This window comes from Cnephaeus nilssonii, assembly GCF_951640355.1.
Source record: "Cnephaeus nilssonii genome assembly, chromosome: 11".
In the NCBI taxonomy this organism is placed as follows: Eukaryota; Metazoa; Chordata; class Mammalia; order Chiroptera; family Vespertilionidae; genus Cnephaeus; species Cnephaeus nilssonii.
In genome coordinates this window covers 35,941,456-35,962,453 of record NC_137082.1, presented here as the reverse complement: position 1 = coordinate 35,962,453, position 20,998 = coordinate 35,941,456, and the positions used below count along the sequence as shown (strand labels likewise).

Genomic DNA, 20,998 nt, shown 5'->3' with positions numbered 1-20,998 from the left:
AGTTATGGAGAGGAAATCTATACTAATAAAAAGCTAATATGCTAATGAGCAGGACTCTGTAATGGGTAATAAGCAGGTCATTAGCATATTATCTGGGCCTTGCTCCAGAGACAGGGTGGAAGCAGGGAGGTGCCTGGAGGAGGCAGGACCATCCTGTGCCCGGGAGGGCAGGGGTGAGAGCCCATAGCGCCCCCCTCGCCAGTCCTTCACCACCCACCACTTGCACTCTGAGTGCCCCTCGGCCCACCTGCCAGAGGAAGGAGCACAGCACAGCAGGCAGGAGGCTTCCATGCTCTCCTCTGGTGCCATGATGGGGCGGAGCCGCTGTGTTGCTCCTGAGATGGGGCGAAGCGGGGAGGCACCCAGAGAAGGCGGGACCAGCCCAAGGCGACTGGAGGGACTGAGGTCCGGGCTTGAAGCGACCAGAGAAGGCCAGAGGGTTTGGGGGCTGGGCCAGGTGCGCTGCAGCTCTGCGTGGACAGGTTCGGATGTCAAGACAGGGCTGCAGGTGGGTGGGCAGCACCATGCAATATTGCGCGCTGGGCTCCTAGTATATCTATAAGAACCTTGTAACAGAACTGCCTAACAGTTAATGGGACAGGCAGTGAGCAAACTCTGTGGCCTTGATAGTGGCCCAGAACAGGATGATCACTTGTGGGGATTGTTGGAGGATGGAGATAATTGGGACTACAATTCCTGCTTAGTATAGGAAGTGGACTAAATGACTCAAAAGACAGCAACCGAGAGTCTCAAATTCTCAGTGGTTCAAGGTATCAGACACTGGGGATCATTACCAGTGCCCAGTCCCTCCCATACCAAATCCAGGAAAATGGGGGAGGCCCATCCCCAGCTCCAAGCCTTCTGTATTTACTGTTGTAAATGTGAGTCTGCCCTAAGGCAAGAACCAATAGTCCCACCTGACTACCTGCTATCTTCAAAGGTCAGGAGCCCAGCCCAGCCAGAGTGACTCAGTGGTTGAGTGTCGACCTATGAACCAGGAGGTCATGGTTTGATTCCTGGTCAGGACACATACCCGGGTTTTGGCTTAATCCCCAGTAGGGGGCAAGCAGGAGGAAGCTGATCAATGATTCTCTCTCATCATTGATGTTTTTATCTCTCTCTCCCTCTCTCTTCCTCTCTGAAATCAATTAAAAAAATATTTTTAAAGAAGGGCAGGAGTCCAGTACTGGGTTCCTCCCCTTCCTCCAGCATCTCCACTACAGTTCTCTACATTTGTGACAGAAATTCTGAAAGTCAGTGCCAGAAATAACTTGAGAAAGTATCCTGTTCACACACACACACACACACACACACACACACAGAGTTTATAGGTGGGAAAAAGAAGGCTTAGAAAAGAGCATTATCTGAAGTCATTCTCCTCATTAAATATTTACTGAACACACTGATATAAAAAGTCAGATTAGACATAAATTCAGGTAGCTGACATGGAGCTCAGGACACTGAATCAAGTCTCAAGTCAGTCTTCATTTATTATACATGTATTATTACAAATGTTAGTGTATATATAAAATATGTAAGATATTATTATTACTATATATTTATTATTTATATCCCACCTACTTCTAAAATGTGATTATTTATTTGGATAGCACAACCTACTTATCTCATTTTCATTACTTTAGGGAGGGGTTCTTTAAGGTGTCAAAGGCCATGAAGCTCAGGGAGAAGTGAGATAAGCAGATTAGAGATGCATCTTAAACATGAAATCATCCAGTTCTCCTCCACAATCTGCCCACCTGATTCAAGTGGAGAAAGACTGTTCCCAGTAAGTTATTTCCCCACATAGTATCTCCCAATAGCTTAAAATGCTTATGCTACCAGCAACAGTATTGCCCCAGGAAAGGGGATGAGACTCTCTTTCTTAGCTCCTTCACCACAAACCTTCTAAAATCCTCCCTTTCTTTCACTATTTCAACAGAAGCCCGGCCTGCCTACTGAGTCACCATAAAGTTACTACTGGTTGCAACAGAATTTCTAAAGCCACTTCCTCTTCAGAAACAATCATAGAAGTCTGAAATATGAGAGCTGGAAGGAACTTTGCAGTGTATCTATAGTTCATCTCCTACCACTCCCACAAAAGGAAGGCTCAGAGAGGGAAAGAGAATGGTCTGATTTGACCATTCAAATGGTCAGCCACAGGCAACTTCCTTACCGAGTATATTTTAATCAGTAAATACACTGTTGTGAAATCATTGAAGATATAGATGGAGGACAAAAATGTTCCTCCATTCCCATATCACTGAAATGAACTTCAGGATAGACCTAGATAATTAAGAGAGTCCTTTTATATGAATGCTAGGATAATATACTCTAGGACTCTGGATTTCTATGCTACCTTGACAATCTACTCCTTGTCAGAACATGGGTTTGGCTCACCTTCCCAACCATCCTCACCTTCTCAAATACACACACTCACACATACCCCACAGGAATCTGGAGAGTTTTAAATATCACACTCTAGAATTCAAGGTCAGGAGCACACAGAGATCCTGAGAGCAGAGCTTATATCATAAGGTCACTCGTAAAGTCACCTGCTTCACAGAAGCTCCAGTTTCTAAGGAAGGTTTGCATAATATTCAGAACTGTGGAGAAACTGCAATCATTTCAGTTGAGGATGAAGGGTGAGATGGCGCAAAGATAATAACAGCCACAGGCAACTGAAAGCAAACAATGAAAAGAATGAACTATACTAAATTTCTTGGGCTTTGGAGATGAGAGTCCTCTCCTGGAAAAACCTAGATATTGAGCAGCTGTTAAAATCATCAAAATAATAGCCATTAACCCCTCTTTTCACCCTCTCCCCATAAATCCTTTCATTAATCCCTCAACTCCCTACTGTACACTGGTTTCCCATTAACTAGCCAGCCCCCACTCCTTAAGCTACCCCTGATATCCTTCACTGACTATCTCCCCTTGGATGACTAATTCCAATAACTTTTTTCACAGATCACCTTCTCACACATATACACATAAATCCCCACTAACACCTCTATCTGCCATATTAGGGAGAAGAAAGTGAAAGTCTGAAATCAAAATCTTGTTTGGAGGTAAAATTTAGCCCTTGGATCAGATAAATGTGTGCCTTTGAAAAAGGTAAAGTGTTATATAGTCTAAAGGGACCCTTGACTTTTCTCTCCTTTTCTCCCCCTGTCTTCCCACTATCTACACACCCAGTTATTTATATTGGTTTCTTTCCTCTAAATTATTCTAAAATTTCATCTTTCCATTCCATTCCCACCAGCAGTATCCCAGTTTAGGCAAATCTACCCTGAATAACAAACTCCCAGCTCTCTGACTTCACACTCCCACTTCCCATGTAACCAGATTAATCTTCTTAAGCCCAACTGTGACCACATCATTACCTGCATAAAATCTTTTCAGAAGTCTCCAAAAATAGTCAGGATCTCCCATTCCTGGACCTCATCCACTGTTGAAAACAACCTTGATTCATTCCTCTCTCACACTCCCCACACCCAATCTAAGCAACTTCCATGGGTTCTTCACCCAAAATAGACACAGATTTTTACTAATAACCTTCAAGCTACTACTATGATGCCCACCTTGATTTTTATAGTAGCACCCTAATTGGTCTCCCTGCTTCTACTCTTGTCCTATTCTCAACACAAAATATATATATATATATATATATATATATATATATATATATATATATATATTATTGCCCTTCTAGTCTCAACACAGTCTATTCTCAACATAAAAGACAGATTCTAAATGTAATTCAAATTATTGCATCATCTATACTCAAGATTGTCCAGCGGTCCCCATTTTGAGTGAATAAAACCCCAAAATCTATATTGACTTTCAAGATTCTACTTGATCTAGTGTCCTGCTGACCTCATCCCCTACTCTCTTTTTGTCTAGCTCACACATCCTCAGCTACAAGGACTTCCCAGGTACTCCTCAAAAATACCAGGCAGCAGCATACTCCCACCTCTGGACCTTTACACTTGCTCTTCTGGGTTCCTGAAATATTTCCCCTTTCCAATCCAACTATCTGCATAGCACACTTCATTTCCTTCAGATCCCTGCTCAAAGGTCACCTTTATCAGAGTTCTTCCCTTATCAATCCCTATTCTTCATTCTCATTCTCTTTTCCCTTATGCTACTCTGTTTTTCTATAGCATTTATCACTACCTGCCATTTATTGGTTTATTGTTTGTCTTCTCAAACTGGAATATAACTTTCATGAGGGCAGGAACTTCATTAGCTTGCTCAGAATGGTGCCTGGTACAGAGTAAGTTCTCAAGTATTTATTGAATGAATAAATTATTCCCTGAATAAATCCTTTACTCCAGAGAGATTAGGACTTCTCACTGCTCCAATAATAATAATGGTAGCTAATTTTATTGAGTGCTTTCAATGTACCAGGAGTCAGACACATGAACTTGTTTGTTTTTATCCTATTCAATTGACAACTCCATGAGATGAAAAAAATAAATAAAACACCTATTTTTATCCACATTTAAAGTTGAAAAAACTGAGACTTGAAAAGGTTAAGTAACTTGTACACAATCATACAGTTAGTGGCAGAAATAGATTCAAATTAAGTTAGTTTGACACCAAAATCCATCCTCCTAACTTCTGTTATACTGCCTGCCTACATGCTTTCTCCCTTCTGTGAACTACTCATAAGTGACTTTTTGCAGTTTGGCCCATAATTGCTTCAAGCTGTTTTATATAGGCCTATTCTTCTCAAACAGAATTCCATGAGACCAGGGTCTGAGCCATTTAAACCTGATAACACATTTTCTCTGATATTTTTAAGAAAGTTAATTTAAATTGAATTTATGTCTAACATGACTAATTCCTCTTTTCATTGTCAAAGCCAAGTGTTGAACAACTAGAATAAGGAAGTAGTATCATATGGTGAAGAGTAGTTGACTAAGAGAATATCTGATTAGTCTCAGCTCTATCTCTAAGCAATATATAATCCTTAAACAAATCACTTAGCCTTTCTGACCTTAGTCTACCCATCTATAAAGAGAGTTGGCCTAGATGAACTCTAAACTGCTTCAAGTTCTAAAAATACCATTATTCCATGAACATTTACAATGTGTCAAGCTAAAAGTAAAAAGGCAAAATTCTTCATTAATATGGTTCTATTTTGGCTAATTAGAGTAGTTTCCTAAGAGCACTATTTCCTTTTGAGGGTTATTTCAGTATACTAGTATGTATGAGACATGCCCCAAAACAAGGAACAAGCTACAAATGTGGTTTGCTAATGGCACTACAGCTATCTAAATGACACAGTATAGGTTGAAAATAAAGTCATACTATGGCTCCATAGAAGTATATCAACTGGAGCAAATCATTGAAAATCTGACATTGTAAAAAACATTAATGAAAATTAGAGCAGGTAGAAGGTGGGCTCCAAGGTAAAGAACTTTGGAGGAAAAGGAAGGCTTCCTAGAATATAAAGGATATGATAGAGCATTTGAAAAATATTGAGTATATGATAAAGGCAAGTTGTGCAAGAAAAATGGCAGGCAATTTTTAACTTCAGAAAAAAACAAAAATTTGTACATAAAAGTAAATGCAATCATAATATTACTCTTATGTAAACACTGATTTTTAAATTAACTTAAAAACAGAGATATAATTATATTAGAAAATGAAAGGAGTTAGAGGAGTATACAAGAATTAAGTTCTCATTACCATAATAGGAAGTCAACACTTTCTAGGAACCAAGATGCTGGCATATGTAAACACTGGTACTCACTGTCTCCCACAACCACATCAAAATTACAACTAAAATACAAAACAACCATCATTCAGAACCACCCGAAAACTGGCTGAATGGAAGTCCTACAAGTAGAGAAATAAAAAAGAAAGTGCACGGAGACTGGTAGGAGGAGTGAAGGTGAGGAACAGACTTGTCCAACACCCGTGTATGGCATTTCTTTAATCGTGAGGGATAACTCCAAGGCCGCCTGTGAGAAGCAAGGGGTCCCAGCCCCACACCAGCCCCCCAGCCCAGAGTTCCAGAGCTGGGAGGAGAAGTCCCTGTACCTTCAGGCTATAAAAACCAACAGGGATTGTGGAAGAGTGACGTGGAGGCTGCAGGAGTTCCAGGTGTTCCTCTTAAAGAGCCAGCACACAAACTTCATGGTCCCGTTTCCTCTGAGCTTCAGCACCAGGTGGCAGCTTTGGAGAAATCCAGGGATATACAGGGAGGAACTGGACTGTCTAGCATCAGAACAGGAACTTTGGGGCGGCTTTCTCCCAAATAGGGGTGGTTTCAGGGGGTCATTGTTCCTGTGTTTGAACCTCCCCCATTGCAGAGCTGACTGGCAGCCATATCTGAGTTTCCATCAGCATGGCCCACACTGTTGGCTCCACTCTGGTGATTCCCTGAGACCCAGCCCCATCCAATTTGCAGCCCTACCCAAGCTGTTTGCAGCTGCTTTTCCATATGAATGGCCTGTCCTGGCTCATGCTTCAGACTTTGCTAAAACCTCTTAAACAAGGAGCAGCTGGAGTCAGCACACTTCAAAACTATCAATAAAAGGCCTCCAACCCAGCACTAGTACCAGCCTACCTTGCCTCACAACTGGGCCTTGCCTAGGCACTTCCAATCCAATACAAATAGCAGCAATCTGCAGAGATCTCTCTATAACTCCTGCTGGGTGGCACCAGGCAGTGGCTGACTTTGCACCTCCCAGGAGGGCCCAGAGCCAATGACCTTGTAGACAGCTTTCAGACCATACCAGATTACAACTCTACATGTCCACAAACAACACACTCAAGGGGCAGGCTCAATGAGCACCAAAGCCCCACTGAATCAAGTCCTGCTATATAGGGGTATCTCCTGCATAGCAGCTCTTCCATCATAGACGCAGCTGGTCCTCACAGCCAATTGGCCTGGAGGCCAATTCCTCCAAGTGACACCAATCAAGGCTCAACTATAACAAAACTGTGCACATAGCCCACACAAGGGTGCACCTAGAGTGCCCAGCTCAGGTGACTGGGAAGGCTGAGCCACTGGGCCCTACAGGACACATATTACCAATTCCAGGAAACATAATAGCTCTACCTAATATATATAAACAACAACAAAATGTGGAGACAAAGAAACATGTTACAAATAAAAGAAATGGAAGCAAGCAAGCTACTAGATACAGAGTTCAAAACAATGGTTATAAGGTTGCTTAAGGATCTTCATGGATCTTTAGTGAGATTTTCAAGGATCTTAGTGAGAATGTCAAAGACAAAAAAAAAAAACTAGTCAGAAATTAAGCATACACTAACTGAAATAAATAATAATTTACAGGGATTCAACAGTAGAGTAGAGGATTTGGCGAATCAAATCAACATTTGGAATCTGAGGAAGCAAAAAACACCCAATCAGAAGAGCAAAAAGAAAAAAGAATCCAAAAATATGAAGATAGTGTAAGGAGCTTCTGGGACAACTTCAAGGGTACCAACATTCACATTATGGGGGTACAAGAGAAGAGAGAGAGCAAGATATTGAAAACTATTTGAAAAAAAATTTAAAAAGAAAAGAAAACCTATTTGAAGAAATAATGACAGAAAATCTCCCCTACCTGGTGAAAGAAATAGACTTACAAGTCCAGGCATCACAGAGAGTCCCAAACAAGAGGAACCCAAAGAGGCTCACACCAAGACACATCATACTTAAGATGCCAAGGGTTAAAGATAAAAAGAAAATCTTAAAAGCCACAAGAGAAAAGCAGTTAGTTACCTGCAAGGGAGTGCCCATATGACTGTCAGCTGATTTCTCAACAGAAACTTTGTAGGCCAGAAGGGAGTGGCAAGAAATATTCAAAGTGATGAATAGCAAGGACCTATAACCAAGATTACTCTACCCATCAAAACTATCATTTAGCCCCTGGTTGGTTTGACTAAGTGGATAGAGTGTCAGCCTGTGGACCAGAAGGTCCAGGGTTCGATTCCAGTCAAGGGCACATGCACAGGTTGTGGGCTCAATCACCAGCAGGGGCCGTGCAGGAGGCAGCCAATCGATGATTCTCTCTCATCATTGATGTTTCTATCTAACTCTCCCTCTTCCTTCCTCTCAAGTCAATAAAAATATATTTTTTTAAAACACAAAAAAAACTATCATTTAGCATTGAAGGCCAGATAAAGAGCTTCACAGACAAGAAAAAGATAAAGGAGTTCATCACCACCAAACCAGTAATACATGAAATGTTGAAGGGTATTCTTTAAGAAGAGGAGGAGGAAGAAGGAGGAGGAGGAGGAGGAGGAGGAGGAGGAGGAGGAGGAGGAGGAGGAGGAGGAGGAAGATGGGGAAGGGGAGGAGGAGGAGGAAGAGGAGGAGGAGGAAGAGGTGGAGGAGGAGGAAGAAGAAAATATATATGAACAATAAAATGGCATTAAATACATATCTATCAACAATTGAATCTAAAAATAAAAATATACGAACAAGAAATCTAATGAACAAAATAAACTGATGAATAAGATAAAATCAGAGTCATGGAAAAATGGAACAGACAGATGAATCTCAGAGGAAGGGGGTGGGATTCAAAATCTGTACATTTTGAAGATTTAAAATAAGAAAATACTTTATAAAAAAATAGATGAAGATATGGCAATATAGCATATTGTATAAAAATATGGAGGTAACAAAGGGAAGTAACCACATATCTTGCATATTTGTACTTTACTTTCTTATAACAAATGTGATTTATTTGTAGTTTGCTTTTGCTTTATTGTAAACATAAAAGAATCCTACATAATAAAAGGCTAATATGCAAATTGACCAAATGGTGGAATGACTGGTTACTATGATGTGCACTGACCACCAGGGGGCAGAAGCTCAATGCAGGAACTGCCCCCTGGTGGTTAGAGTGCTCCCACAGGAGGAGCACCGCTCAGCCAGAAGCCAGCCTCACAGCTGGTGAGCACAGCGGTGATGGTGGGAGCCTCTCCCGCCTCCGTGGCAGTCAGACATCCCCCAAGGGCTCCTGGACTGCAAGAGGCTGCAGGCTGGGCTGAGGGGAACCTCCCCCCGCCCTCCGACTGCACGAATTTCGTGCACCGGGCCTCCAGTTGAATAATAATGGCCCATATGGAACTTGTGTCCCATTCTTCTACCCCTGTATCCATAACACCTACATAGGGCTAAGTACCCAATGACTTTAACAATTCTGTTGGTTGAATGACCATTGTAAAAATGGAGTGAGGATGTCTTGTTATGGAGTTGCAGAATTTTGCATTGAAAGTAAATTTAGATATTATCTAATCCAGTACTTCCTAAATTGGTGTTCCATGAAATATTTCTTCTTTTTAAAAATATGTTTTTATTTATTTCAGAGAGAAGAAGGGAGAGGGAGAGTTAGAAACATCAATGATGCAAGAGAATCATTGATCAGCCGCCTGCTGCATGTTCCCTACTGGGGATTGAGCCTGCAACCTGGGCATGTACCCTGACTGGGAATCGAACTGTGACCTCCTTGTTCATGGGTCAATGCTCAGTCACTGAGCCACTCCGGCTGGGCAATATTTCTTGTTATGATATTAATAGCATGCTGCATTAAGTGTTTGGGACTCAAATAAATGTGGGAATCTCATGTTAACCAAGTTAATCAGATGTGCTTACTGTAGGGCTTATTGGAGACTTTACTATATCTCTAGTAATCAGTGGTTTCTGGAGCATTCTTTGGAAAACACTGATCTAGTCTACTCTCCTCATCTTACAAATAAGGAAAGAGAGGCTCTCTGGAGTCTGTTCAGGTATGGATGGTGAGAAACTAGAAAGAAGGACCTCAGGATTCTGGAGCACCATGCACTTGAATTATTTAAAACCGGGGCAGGGGGTGGGGTGGGAGTCATATACAAGTATCTCCTGTGCAGATCTTTAAAGGTTTTCTGATCCTTAAGGAACCTAAGAGGTGGGCTCAAGTGTTGGCAGGAGCTAAAGAAAACTTAAACAGATATAGACCATGAGTTTCAGTGGCATAGTGATTCCAAATTGAGCAATGTCAATGTGATTATACACTCATTCACATCTGTAGAGTGTTTTCTAATGAATAAGTGTTTTCACTTTGTCTTACTTGGTTCTCATAACTATCTAAGGATGGGATTATTATTCTTTTATGAAAGAGGAAACTGACTCTCAGAGAGTTCCCTGTACTTAACACAGCAGGTGAATGGCAGAGTTAGAATGAGGAGAATCTAAATTTCCTGTCTCTCAGGTTAGGGCTTTTCTCACTATATCACATAAACTGGGAAAATTTTGACTGAGTACAAATTTAATTATTTAATGACACATTCAGTCTGCCCCAACTGGCTCAATTAAAAATAGGATCAGTTCTCAGAGTGCTCATAGATGATGGCAGAAGCAACATCCCAATTACTGGAACTTTAAGGTCATATTTGGGTTCAGTATATTGGTACTTCTTGTAGAGTTATGTTGCCAGGAAGAGGGGCTTATAGAAAATTCCTGCTGGGGAGGCAACATGGTCTATTTTTACAAGCAAGGAGTCAGACAGACTTGGTTTTTAATCCTGGCTCTATCACTTATTCTATGATCTTATTCACTGTGTAACCCTTCTGTGCTTCATTTCTTCACCTGTAAAATGGAGCTAACAATATATATTTTGCAAAGCTGTTGAGAGACTAACGTAAGGAATTAGAGGGATAGCGTAGTGCCATGGTCAAACGTGTAAGCTCTGGAATTATACTACCTGGGTTTGAATCTCAGTCCACTTCTTGCTAGCTGTATAACTTTGGATACGTCACTTATTAATGTTTCAGAATTTCAGTTTTCACATATGTGAAATGAGGAAAATAAATAGTGCATTCTTGGTTGTTGTGAGCATCAAATGAGATATTTAAGAACTTGAGCACAGTGCTGGTGGTAGTGGAAAATCCAATACCAATTTCTCTCCCAAAGCAAAAATGAGAAAGAAAGTTACTTAGTCCTGTTCTTTTCCATTTACTACTCTCTTCCTTCTTTTCTCTCCAACTAGAAGTTGGAGAGGAAAGAACACCAGACTAGAAGTCAGAACACTTTGCTTTGAATATCAGTTCTGTCACATGCTATTTGTGTGATTTTAATAACTTTCTTGAGGTATTTTTCCTCCTGAGACATTAAATTAACTATAGTTTACTTACTGTACCAGGTTGTTGTAATGAATTCATGGATTTTAAGGCACTTCGTGAACTATGAAACACTATATAATGTGAAGGATGACTTTTTATCTACCACAGATTATAAGATAGATGTTTTTACCAGTAAAAAGCAATTTTGTCACCAAGTTTTTTCTCGTGGACAATTCGATCCAGTACGTTGTAACAGATGTTGGTAGTTGCTCCTTTCATCCACTCAATGAATATTTTTCCTTTAGTCACATCAAAGTTGTACTTGAGGAATGGGCCAGGACATGGGGTCTTCCAGTAAAATTCCTTGGCAATGTCTCCCCAAAACTCTGCAACAGAAAGAGAAGCCCAACATCACTAAGCTTCTCAGACATATTTATCCTCAGATGTCTTACCAGTCTATGCACAGGACCAAGTCACAACTTCCGTGCCTTGTACTCTAGTACCTACCACCAGGGTTCCTTCCTCTACCTGTCTAATCTTATCATCCACCACTCTCCTAGCCCTCCATCTATTCCCATGAGCTGAATCTTGACTCAAATTTCTTTCTTCTCTCCTCAAAATTCGCACTTCATTTTTTGTCAGCTATTCCAATTGCAGCCACCCAGAGCTTATCACAATGCCTAGCACAGGGTAGGCAATTTTTTAATGAATTAATTAGTGAAAGAAAGAAATCCTTTACCCACAGAGACTCCCATGACATTGTCTTAATTTGTTCACTCACTCTCAGCAATTATTTAGTGAGCAGCTTTTAAAAAAAACATATTTTTATTGATTTCAGAGAGGAAGGGAGAGGGAGAGAGAGATAGAAACATCGATGAGTGAGAATCATTGATTGGCTGTCTCCTGCACGCCCCACACTGGGGATTGAGCCCACAACCTGGGCACATGCCCCAACTGGGAATCAAACTGGGATCTCCTGATTCATAGGTCGACACTCAACCACTGAACCATGACAGCCAGGTTGCTCTTTAGTCTATTATTACTTGCTCAAGTGTTACCTGTTCTGTGCCAGATGTTGCTCTAAGCTCTTTATATTATTCCATTTAATCCTTACCACAGTCCTAGGAGATAGGCCTTATTTTCATTATCCTTTTATTGATTTAAAAATTTCCCAAGGTGCCTTAGCCAGTTTGGCTCAGTGGAGAGAGCATCAGCCTACGGACTGAAAGGTCCTAGATTCAATTCCAGACAAGAGCACATGCCTGGGTTGTGGACTTAATTCCCAGTGTATGGCATGCAGGAGGCAGCTGATCAGTGATTCTCATCATTGATGTTTCTATCTCTCTCTCCCTCTGAAATTAATTAAAATATATATACATATATATTTTTAAAAATTGCCCAAGGTTATAGTTACTAAGCCAAGACTTGAACTTCCCTGAGGAAGATATTTTTGCTAAAATCTGAAAGACGAATAGAAGTTTTTCTTTACTCCCCCACCAGGAAAGAGAGTATTATGGGATGGAAAGGAACCAATGGTATATGTTAAGAGAAACTCCTTAAGGCTGAAGCACTGAGAATCAGAGAAAGACTAGTAGGAAATGATGCATAAACTGAGCAGATCATACAATCTTTCTGGGCATGATAAAGAACTTGGTATTTATCCTAAGAGCAATGGAAAGTCATTGTAGGATTTTAAGCAGAAGAGGGACATGATAAGATTTTCAATCTTAAAATATTTGTCTGAACTTCTGGAGAAAATGCAATCAACAGGTAAAATATATAATTGCAGAGCACTTATGATATTCTCAGTATGGGATCAGGAGCTAGAAGAGAGAAAGACACCTAGAACCATAACAATGGAAGGAATTTTAGAGAGTATCATCCCTTCATTTTCGTGTTAAGAAACCAAATTCAGCCCTGGCTGGTATGCTCAGTGGTTAGAGTGTCAGCTATGCACCAAAGGGTCTTGGGTTCGATTCCGGATCTGGGGCACATACCCAGGTTGCAGTTTTGATCCCCTGTGTCAGTAGGGGTGCATGTGAGGCAACCAATCTATGTGTCTCTCTCACATCTCTCTCTCTTCCTCTTCCTTCCCCTCCCTCCCTTCCTTCCACTCTCTCTAAAAAATCAATGGGGGGGAAAAATCAATGGGGTGGGGGCGGTGAAATATCCTCAGGTGAGGATTAACAGAAAAAAATAAATCAAATTCATAGATGTAAAGTGACTTGCTTAAGGTTATGTGATTCAGTTTATACAATGTACATAGTTGGTTTTGAATGTACAAGACAATGTAATTGATTGCATGGTGTACCATTTGCAACCAATTAAAGAAATCCAAATTAAATCATTCTAAGTGCCATTATCTATATATATAAAACCCTAAGCAACCAGTCGACCGGTAGCTATGACACGCACTGACCACCAGGGGGCAGACACTCAATGCAGGAGTGCTGCTCAGCCAGAAGCTGGGCTCATGGCTGGTGAGCCCTAGCTTGGGCTCCTCGCCAGCCGCCAGCTGCTTCAACAATGCTATATCCCCCAAGGGGTCCCAGACTGTGAGAAGGCGCAGGCCAGGTTGAGGGACCCCACCGGTGCACGAATCCATGCACCGGGCCTCTAGTATACCTATAAAAACTAGCAAAGATTTTTAAAAATTAAATATAATGCCTGAGTGGCCTCAGGAAACAGATAATCTTATATGATAATGGCATTGTAAGAAATCAGTACAATCTTAGTGGATGACAGGAAAATGCCTGACAATAGCCATAAAAATCTATATACCTTTTCATCTGATAATTCAACTTTGGGGAATACACTCCAAGAAAATAATCCCAAAGGAAAAAAGTGATTAGTAAAGATATATTTATAGACCATTATTTATACTAGTAAAACTGGAAACAACCCAACAATGAAAAAAACAAAAACTGGTGAAAATTAGCAATACTAGTAGTAATATAATAGACTACTAAATGACCATTAAGAAGAAAGTGAATGAGAACTGGCCTTTTAGTGAATGCCATTCATGTACCAGGGGCTGGGCTAATCTCATTTAATCTTTACATGGCCCTATGAAATAATCATAATTATCCTAATTTTATAGATGAGAAAACTTAAGCTCAGGAAACACAGGAAAGTCTCCCAAGGACCACAAAGCTAGAAACCAGAATACAAAATCAGATCTGACTCTAAAGTTCATCTGTTACATATACATTGAGCACATATGTAGACTCAAAAATGTTTTAAGTGATAATAGTAGACACAGAGAATGTAAAACTATTTATGAACTGCATTTGTGTCCATCAACAAGAAGTGAAGAAAACTGAGTTTTATAATCACTTAGTTTTGTTTTTCAGTTGTTTTGGTTTTCTTCTTGGGTGGGGTATGCAGAAATTTGGATGTTTCGTTGGTACACATTTTAAGTACTGACGAAGTTCAGAAGAGAAAAAGATGAGCACAGACTCAGATGATCAGGGAATGTTTTGTGGAATTGGTGGGGTTTGACTACAGGAGCAGAAGGAAATGGGAAAAAGCAAGGAGGTGGGAAAGGGACTTTTGGGTATTCAGTATATCAATGAGAATGACTTGTCTAGAATGAGGAGTGTAGTAGGGAGTAGTGGGAGATAAGGACAGAGAGGTAGAGTGGGGTTAGTTATCCAGAGACCTTGAAATAAAAGCAGAATTTTAATTTGAAACTGTAGGAAATAGGAAACTATTAAAGTTTTTGAAGTGACATAAGAAGGCAGTGTTTCCAGAATATTGATCTAACAGTGTCTAGGTAAATATATAAAAAAATAGAAGGTGGGTGAGACTAGGAGAGAGAGAATCAATTAGGAGGCTGCTTCCTTGAACTAAAAGGGTCTATGGAAATGGAAATAAAGGTAATCTCAGAGGCATTTTGAAATAATATTTGACAGAATTTGGAGAAAGACAGATTGTGGAGTCCGGGAAGAGGAATAGCATAGCTCTTAGGAATATGGGTTCTTCAGGCAAGACTATCATGGTCACAAGGATGTAAAAGACCTGTACATAGAAAATTATGACACTGAAGAAAGAAATTGAAGAAGATACAAATAAGTGAAAGCATATACTATGTTCATGTATAAGAAGAATTAACATAATTAAAATGTCCATACTACCCAAGCAATCTATAGATACAATTCCTATTAAGATACCAATGGTGGTTGCCCCAACCGGCTTGGCTCAGTGGATAGAGCGTCAGCCTGCCGACTCAAGATACCAATGGTGTATTTCACAGAACTAGAAAAAATATTCCAAATGTTTATATGGAACCACAAAAGACCCAAATAGCCACAACAATCTTGAGAAAGAAAAATATAGTTGGAGGAATCACACTATCTGATAGCAAACATAATTTCAAGGCTATAGTAATCAAAACAGCCTGGTACTGGCATAAAAACAGATATATAGATTAATGAAATAGAAGCCCAGAAATAAACCCACACCTTTATGGCCAACTAATATTTGACAAAGAAGGCAAGAACATACAATAGGGTAAAGATAGTCTGTTCAATAAATGGTGTTTGGAAAAATGGACAGATATGTGCAAAAAAATGAAACTAGAACACCTTCTTACATCATACACAAGAATAAAATCAAAATGGATGAAAGACTTAAATGTTAGACTTGAAACCATAAAAATCCTAGATGAAAGCATAGACAGTAAAATCTTGGATATTTCTCGTAGCAATATCTTTTCTGATATATCTCGTTGGGCAAGGGAAACAAAAGAAAAAATAAACAAATGGGACTACATCAGACTAAAAATTTTTGCACAGTAAAGGGAACAATCAACAAAATGAAAAGACAGCCCATTGCAGGGAAGAACATATTCACCAATAATACATCTGATAAGGGGTTAATATCCAAAATTTATAAAGTACTTAATGTCATCAATCATCAGAGAAATGCAAATTAAAACCACAATAAACCCTGGCTGGTGTGGCTCAGCTGGTTGTAGCACTATCCCATACACTAGAAGATGGCTGGTTTGATTCCCAGTCAGAGCACATACCCAGGTTATGGGTTTGATCCAGGGTCAAGGCACATAAGGCAGCAACTGATTGATGTTTCTCTCTCTCTCTTCTCTCTCAAAAATCAATTTTTAAAAACCCACAATGAGATATCACCTCACACCTGTCAGAATGGCTATAATAAATAAACTAGAGGCTCAGTGCACAAAATTCATGCACAGGTAGGGTCCCTAGCGGCTACCGGCCGGGGCCTCCCTTCCCCAACTGCCTGCTTCCACCACCCTTCGCACCTGCCTTGGCCTGGCGCCACCCACTCACCTGCTCTACCATCCCGCTGCAGTCCCGGGGGCCCATCAGGGCGGCAGTGCCTCGTCACCAATGCCCAACATGTTCCGCACTGCCCCCTGGTGGTCAGCGCATGACTAACTCCCAGTCTGTCGAACTCCCACCCGTAGGGACAATTTGCATATTAGCCTTTAATTATATAGCATCAACAAGCAACAATTGTTGGCAAGGATGTGAACAAAAGGGAACCCTTGTGCACTGTTGGTAGGAATGCAGACTGGTGCAGCCACTGTGGAAAGCAGTATGGAGTTACCTCAAAAAAATTAAAAGTGGAACTGCCTTATGGCCCAGCAATTCTACTTCTGGGAATCTATCCGAAGAAACCCGAAACACTAATTCAAAAAGAATATATGCACCCATGTGTTCACTGCAGCATTATTTACAATAGCCAATATTTGAAAGCAACCCAAGCACCCATCAGTAGATGAGTGGATAAAAAAGCTGTGGTACATTTATACAATGTAATACTACTCGGCCAAAAAGAAGGGAATCCTACTTTTTGCAACAGCATGGATAGACCTGGAGAGTATTATGCTAAGTGAAATAAGCCAGTCAGAGAAAGACAAATACCATATGCTTTCACTTATATGTGGAATCTAATGAACAAAACAAACCAACAAACAAAATAAAAAGACTTGTAGATACAGAGAATAGACTGACAGCTGTCAAAGGGGAGAGGGTTGGGGGGCAAGGTGGAAAAGGTAAAGTGATTAAGCAAACCACAAATAAACTCATAAACAGACAACAGTATGGTGATTACCAGAGGGAAAGGGGATGGGGGGAGGTAGAAGAGGGTAAAGGAGGGATAAATGGTGATGGAAGGAGACTTGAGATGGTGAACACAAAATATAATATACAGATGATGTATTATAGAATTGCACACCTTAAACCTACATACTTTTATTAACCAATGTCACCCCAGTAAATTCAATAAAAAAAGACTACAGTGGTTCAAATCCCAGCTCTACCACTAAGTAGCTTTGTCACCTTGTCCAAGTTAGTTATCCTCTCTAAGTTTCAGTTTCCTTCTCTGTGAAATGTGGTTGATAACGGTCTCTACATAAAATCAAACATGATTTCTGGTTAGCAAGCAGAAAGAACCCTATAAATAAGGTATATAAATAGACCTTATTAGGGGAGAGGATGATGAGAGATTTACAGTTTGTGATAGAGACACTGGCAGGGATTAGAAAATTAGGTAGGTGTGCAGGTTTGGGAGGGAAATTGGTAAGTTCCAGTCACAGTTATACTGAATATGGTATAACAAAGGTGTATAATTAAAATGGTCTACAGAGCTATGAAATTTGGAGCCAGATCATTAGTGAGATCCTGGGTACAGAGCTAAATGTATAGAATAGGAGTTATTATTGTGGCAGTTATAGCTCATCCCTGGGAAACAGATACAATCACAATGGGATAAAATATAGAGAGGACGAGAAGTGAAAAGAGGTCTAAAGACTCAAACTTGGACACTGCCTGCAGCAATCCACGGCTCTACACTTGATTCAGTCCTGTCTTGCATTATTCAGTAATGGCTTTATCCATGTCGCTTTTATTATCAAACCAACCATCACTTACTGAATATCTATGTGCACCAGACACTCTATAATGGACACTTTACTTATTACCCACTTTTGTCATCATACAAAACTGTGAAACAAGTATTATTGTCCCTATCTTACAGATAAAGAAAAGGAATCTCAGATAGGCTTAAAAATCTGCCTAAAGGGGACTCTCCGCCCTCCCCACGTGGGAGTCTGTGCTGTGGGACTCTCCCCCCTCCCCACGTGGAAGTCTGTGCTTGTTTCTCAATACATTTCCACCTTTATATATATATTTATAAAATCTGCCTAAGACCAACCAGTAAGTGAGTGGTACAGCCAGAATCTAAATCTAGATTTTTCTGGGTTGGATTCCTGGCTTGTGCCACTGCCAAACATCATGCTGCCTTCAACAGTTTTGATCCCTTACTCAGACGGAGGGGCAAGGGCAGGGAACTTGGCTCACACATTCTTAAAGACATGCACCTGTCTATCTTATTTCTGAGTTATTTCCAGCCCACCTCATAAGAGGAAAAAAAAAAAAAAACTTGTCTGAAATGTGACTTGTTCAGTCTTATATTGGATAATTTAAATATTCCTGAAATATTAGAAATAGATCTGGGACCTAATTACTAATTGTGGGAACCCCAGAGCGGGAAACAGACCCGTTCCTGCGCCTCAACAGCGGAGACGAACTCACTTGCTCACGGTGTCCGGAGGCAGTGGCCGAGCTGGTGCGAACCGAACCGGGCGGGCAAGGAATGTTCTCCTCCTCGGGGCCTCCTCCCCTCAAGGTGCCCCCGCGCCACTGGGAACCCCACTTTTCACCTTAGGAGTCTTCCTCTTCCCACGAAACGTTCACTCTCCTCACAGAACCCCCACGTCTCAGGAAACCCCCAGGTCGCCAGGAAAGGCCCCACCTCCTAGGGAGCCCTCATCTCCGCACACAACAGAACCCTCCTTCTCAGAGAATGCCCCTCTCCTCCCGAACCCCTGGTCCATCTCCTCCGCAACTCCTCCCTCACAGAACCTGCATCTCCTCACGGACCCCTCAACTTCCCAAGGCGGGGGGGGGGGGGTGTCCCCAACTCCCCTAGGGAACCCCCATCTCCTCCCGGGACCCCATTTCCCCCACGGAACCCGCCCAATTCCTCACTTCCCTGGGAGCCCGTTCCTCTCCTCGCGGACGTCCCCGGGCGCGTGCGGGCCCGGCCTCACCTCGCGGCTCCTCCACGGAGACTCGGTGCAGCTCGCGGTAGCGCTGCAGCGAGGAGACGTGCGCGGAACGGCTGAGCTCGGGCGGCGGAGACCAACTCCGCGGCCGGCTCCGCGCCCCAGCCTCCTCCCGGCCCCCGCTCCCGCTGCCGCCGCGGCCCCGCTCCTCAGGAAGCCCCATAGCGCCCAGTTCCGAGCGCGGTAACCGTCTTTGCGGTAGTTGGGGGCGAAAAACAGGCCGCCCGGGGTGGGGCCTGAGGGAAGGGGGCGGGGCCTGGGTGGGCGGGGCTTAGGCCGGCCGGGCGTGGCTGCCCGGAGGCCCGGAGCCATGCCTTCTGGGAGCCGGACCGGGCCCAGCCCCGGCAGGAACAGGGAAATGGTGAACCCTGCTCAGGTACTAGGGGAGCGGCTGCTTCGCAGAAGGGGCGGGACCGTAGCCTAAAAGCAGAAGGGGCGGGGCCGGGTGTGGCAGGAGACGGGGGGTGGGTCCCGTATTGACAGAGCGGGGCAGGCGTGACAGGGGAGGAGGCGGGCCCATGAAGTGACCAGGATGGGGTGGGGTTTTGGACTGACAGATGACAGGTTGGGTGAGGGCGGGGCTTGAACGGGAAAAAGCTTGACTAGCGAGAGAGGACGTGGGTCAAGTCCAAGGTGGAGTCTCCCCGTGGTCTGATTGCACAAGCCTGTCGCCCACAGAGTTGAAGAAAAGCCAGGTGGAGTAGGGTTTTTTCCTGGGTGTCTTCGGGGATCACACTTTCCCTCAAAGAACTAGCCCTCCACTCTGAGTAAACTCTTCCCCTCCGTCCACAGGAAAAAAAAAAAAAAAAAAACTCCCACAACGTTTAGGGCATGGCCCCTCTCTGTTAACGTTTGTGCTAGCTCAGATTTTCTCGCACCCCTGAGGATATATCTTCACTCTCCCTGGCTCCACAAATTCCCATCCAGCTCGAAAGTACAAGATTCATTGACGATTAGGAGGTGTGTTCAGGTCTTTGCTCATAAACCTACCTCCTCATTGCACAAATGGTATATCTGGGAAAAGGAATGCGTGCAAGGTCACAGAGCAAAACAACGACCAAGTTAGGGCCAAACCTAAGTTTCTTGACTCCAAGTCTTTGTAACCTCCTCACAAGCCAAGGCTTGTGAAATACTGTACCAAAGGCTATGCAAATAGGAGAAATCACTCATATCCTTCTTTCCTTCCCAGTCTCTTTGCTTTACCAGGAGACCACGCCCACCTGCCACACCTGGGCTCAATTACCTCTAGCTTCCCTCTATCTGTTCCACTGCAGAAAGGAGGAGCCAGGCAGGACCCTCCATCTCCCACCTGCACTCACCACCAAGAAAAGCCCACACCACCCATCCGTTCACAAAATGTCTGTCGAGGCAAGAAGGAACCTTAAATATTTAACTCTAAGAGTGATTTTGAGGCCCAGAGCTGACAACCCCCATCTCCTGAAGCCTACACAGGGTTTGTGACCACATCAGGCCCACCCTCCTTTCCCACCTGTTCCCTTGTTCTTTGCCCAGCTAACCACAAGCCCAGCACACCTTAAACTGAAAATAACATGTCCATGTTCAAACCTATGATCCAGAGCCTACCCAGTCCTGAGGGGAGGGTCTTAGATCTCATGGGGTGAGCATGGACCCCACAGAGAAGACAGATACTTTATCGAAGAGACATTACACTCAACAGGCACACATTTCACTGAAGGTACATGGACTCCACGAAGGGAGCACAGATCTTGCTGAGGGGTCTCAGAACTCACTGAAGGGCTATGGACCCTGCTAATAAGACTTTAATGGCTTATGGAGGTCACAGACCCTACTGGGGGGGGG

At 42.5% G+C, this 20,998-nt stretch overlaps 1 protein-coding gene across 1 annotated transcript in view; it reads right to left on the bottom strand.

Moving 5' to 3' along the window:
* The window catches only part of ACSS2 (acyl-CoA synthetase short chain family member 2), a 62,114-nt gene extending 42,707 nt beyond the window's left edge, over window positions 1-19,407 (bottom strand). The window contains exons 1-2 of the mRNA XM_079783620.1: window positions 19,163-19,407; window positions 11,258-11,453 (exon numbers count right to left, since the gene is read on the bottom strand). Coding sequence (XP_079639746.1) covers window positions 11,258-11,453; window positions 19,163-19,340 — 374 coding nt within the window. The 5' untranslated portion in view covers window positions 19,341-19,407. The remainder of the gene's footprint in view (window positions 1-11,257; window positions 11,454-19,162) is intronic.
* Between the last annotated feature and the right edge of the window lie 1,591 nt (window positions 19,408-20,998).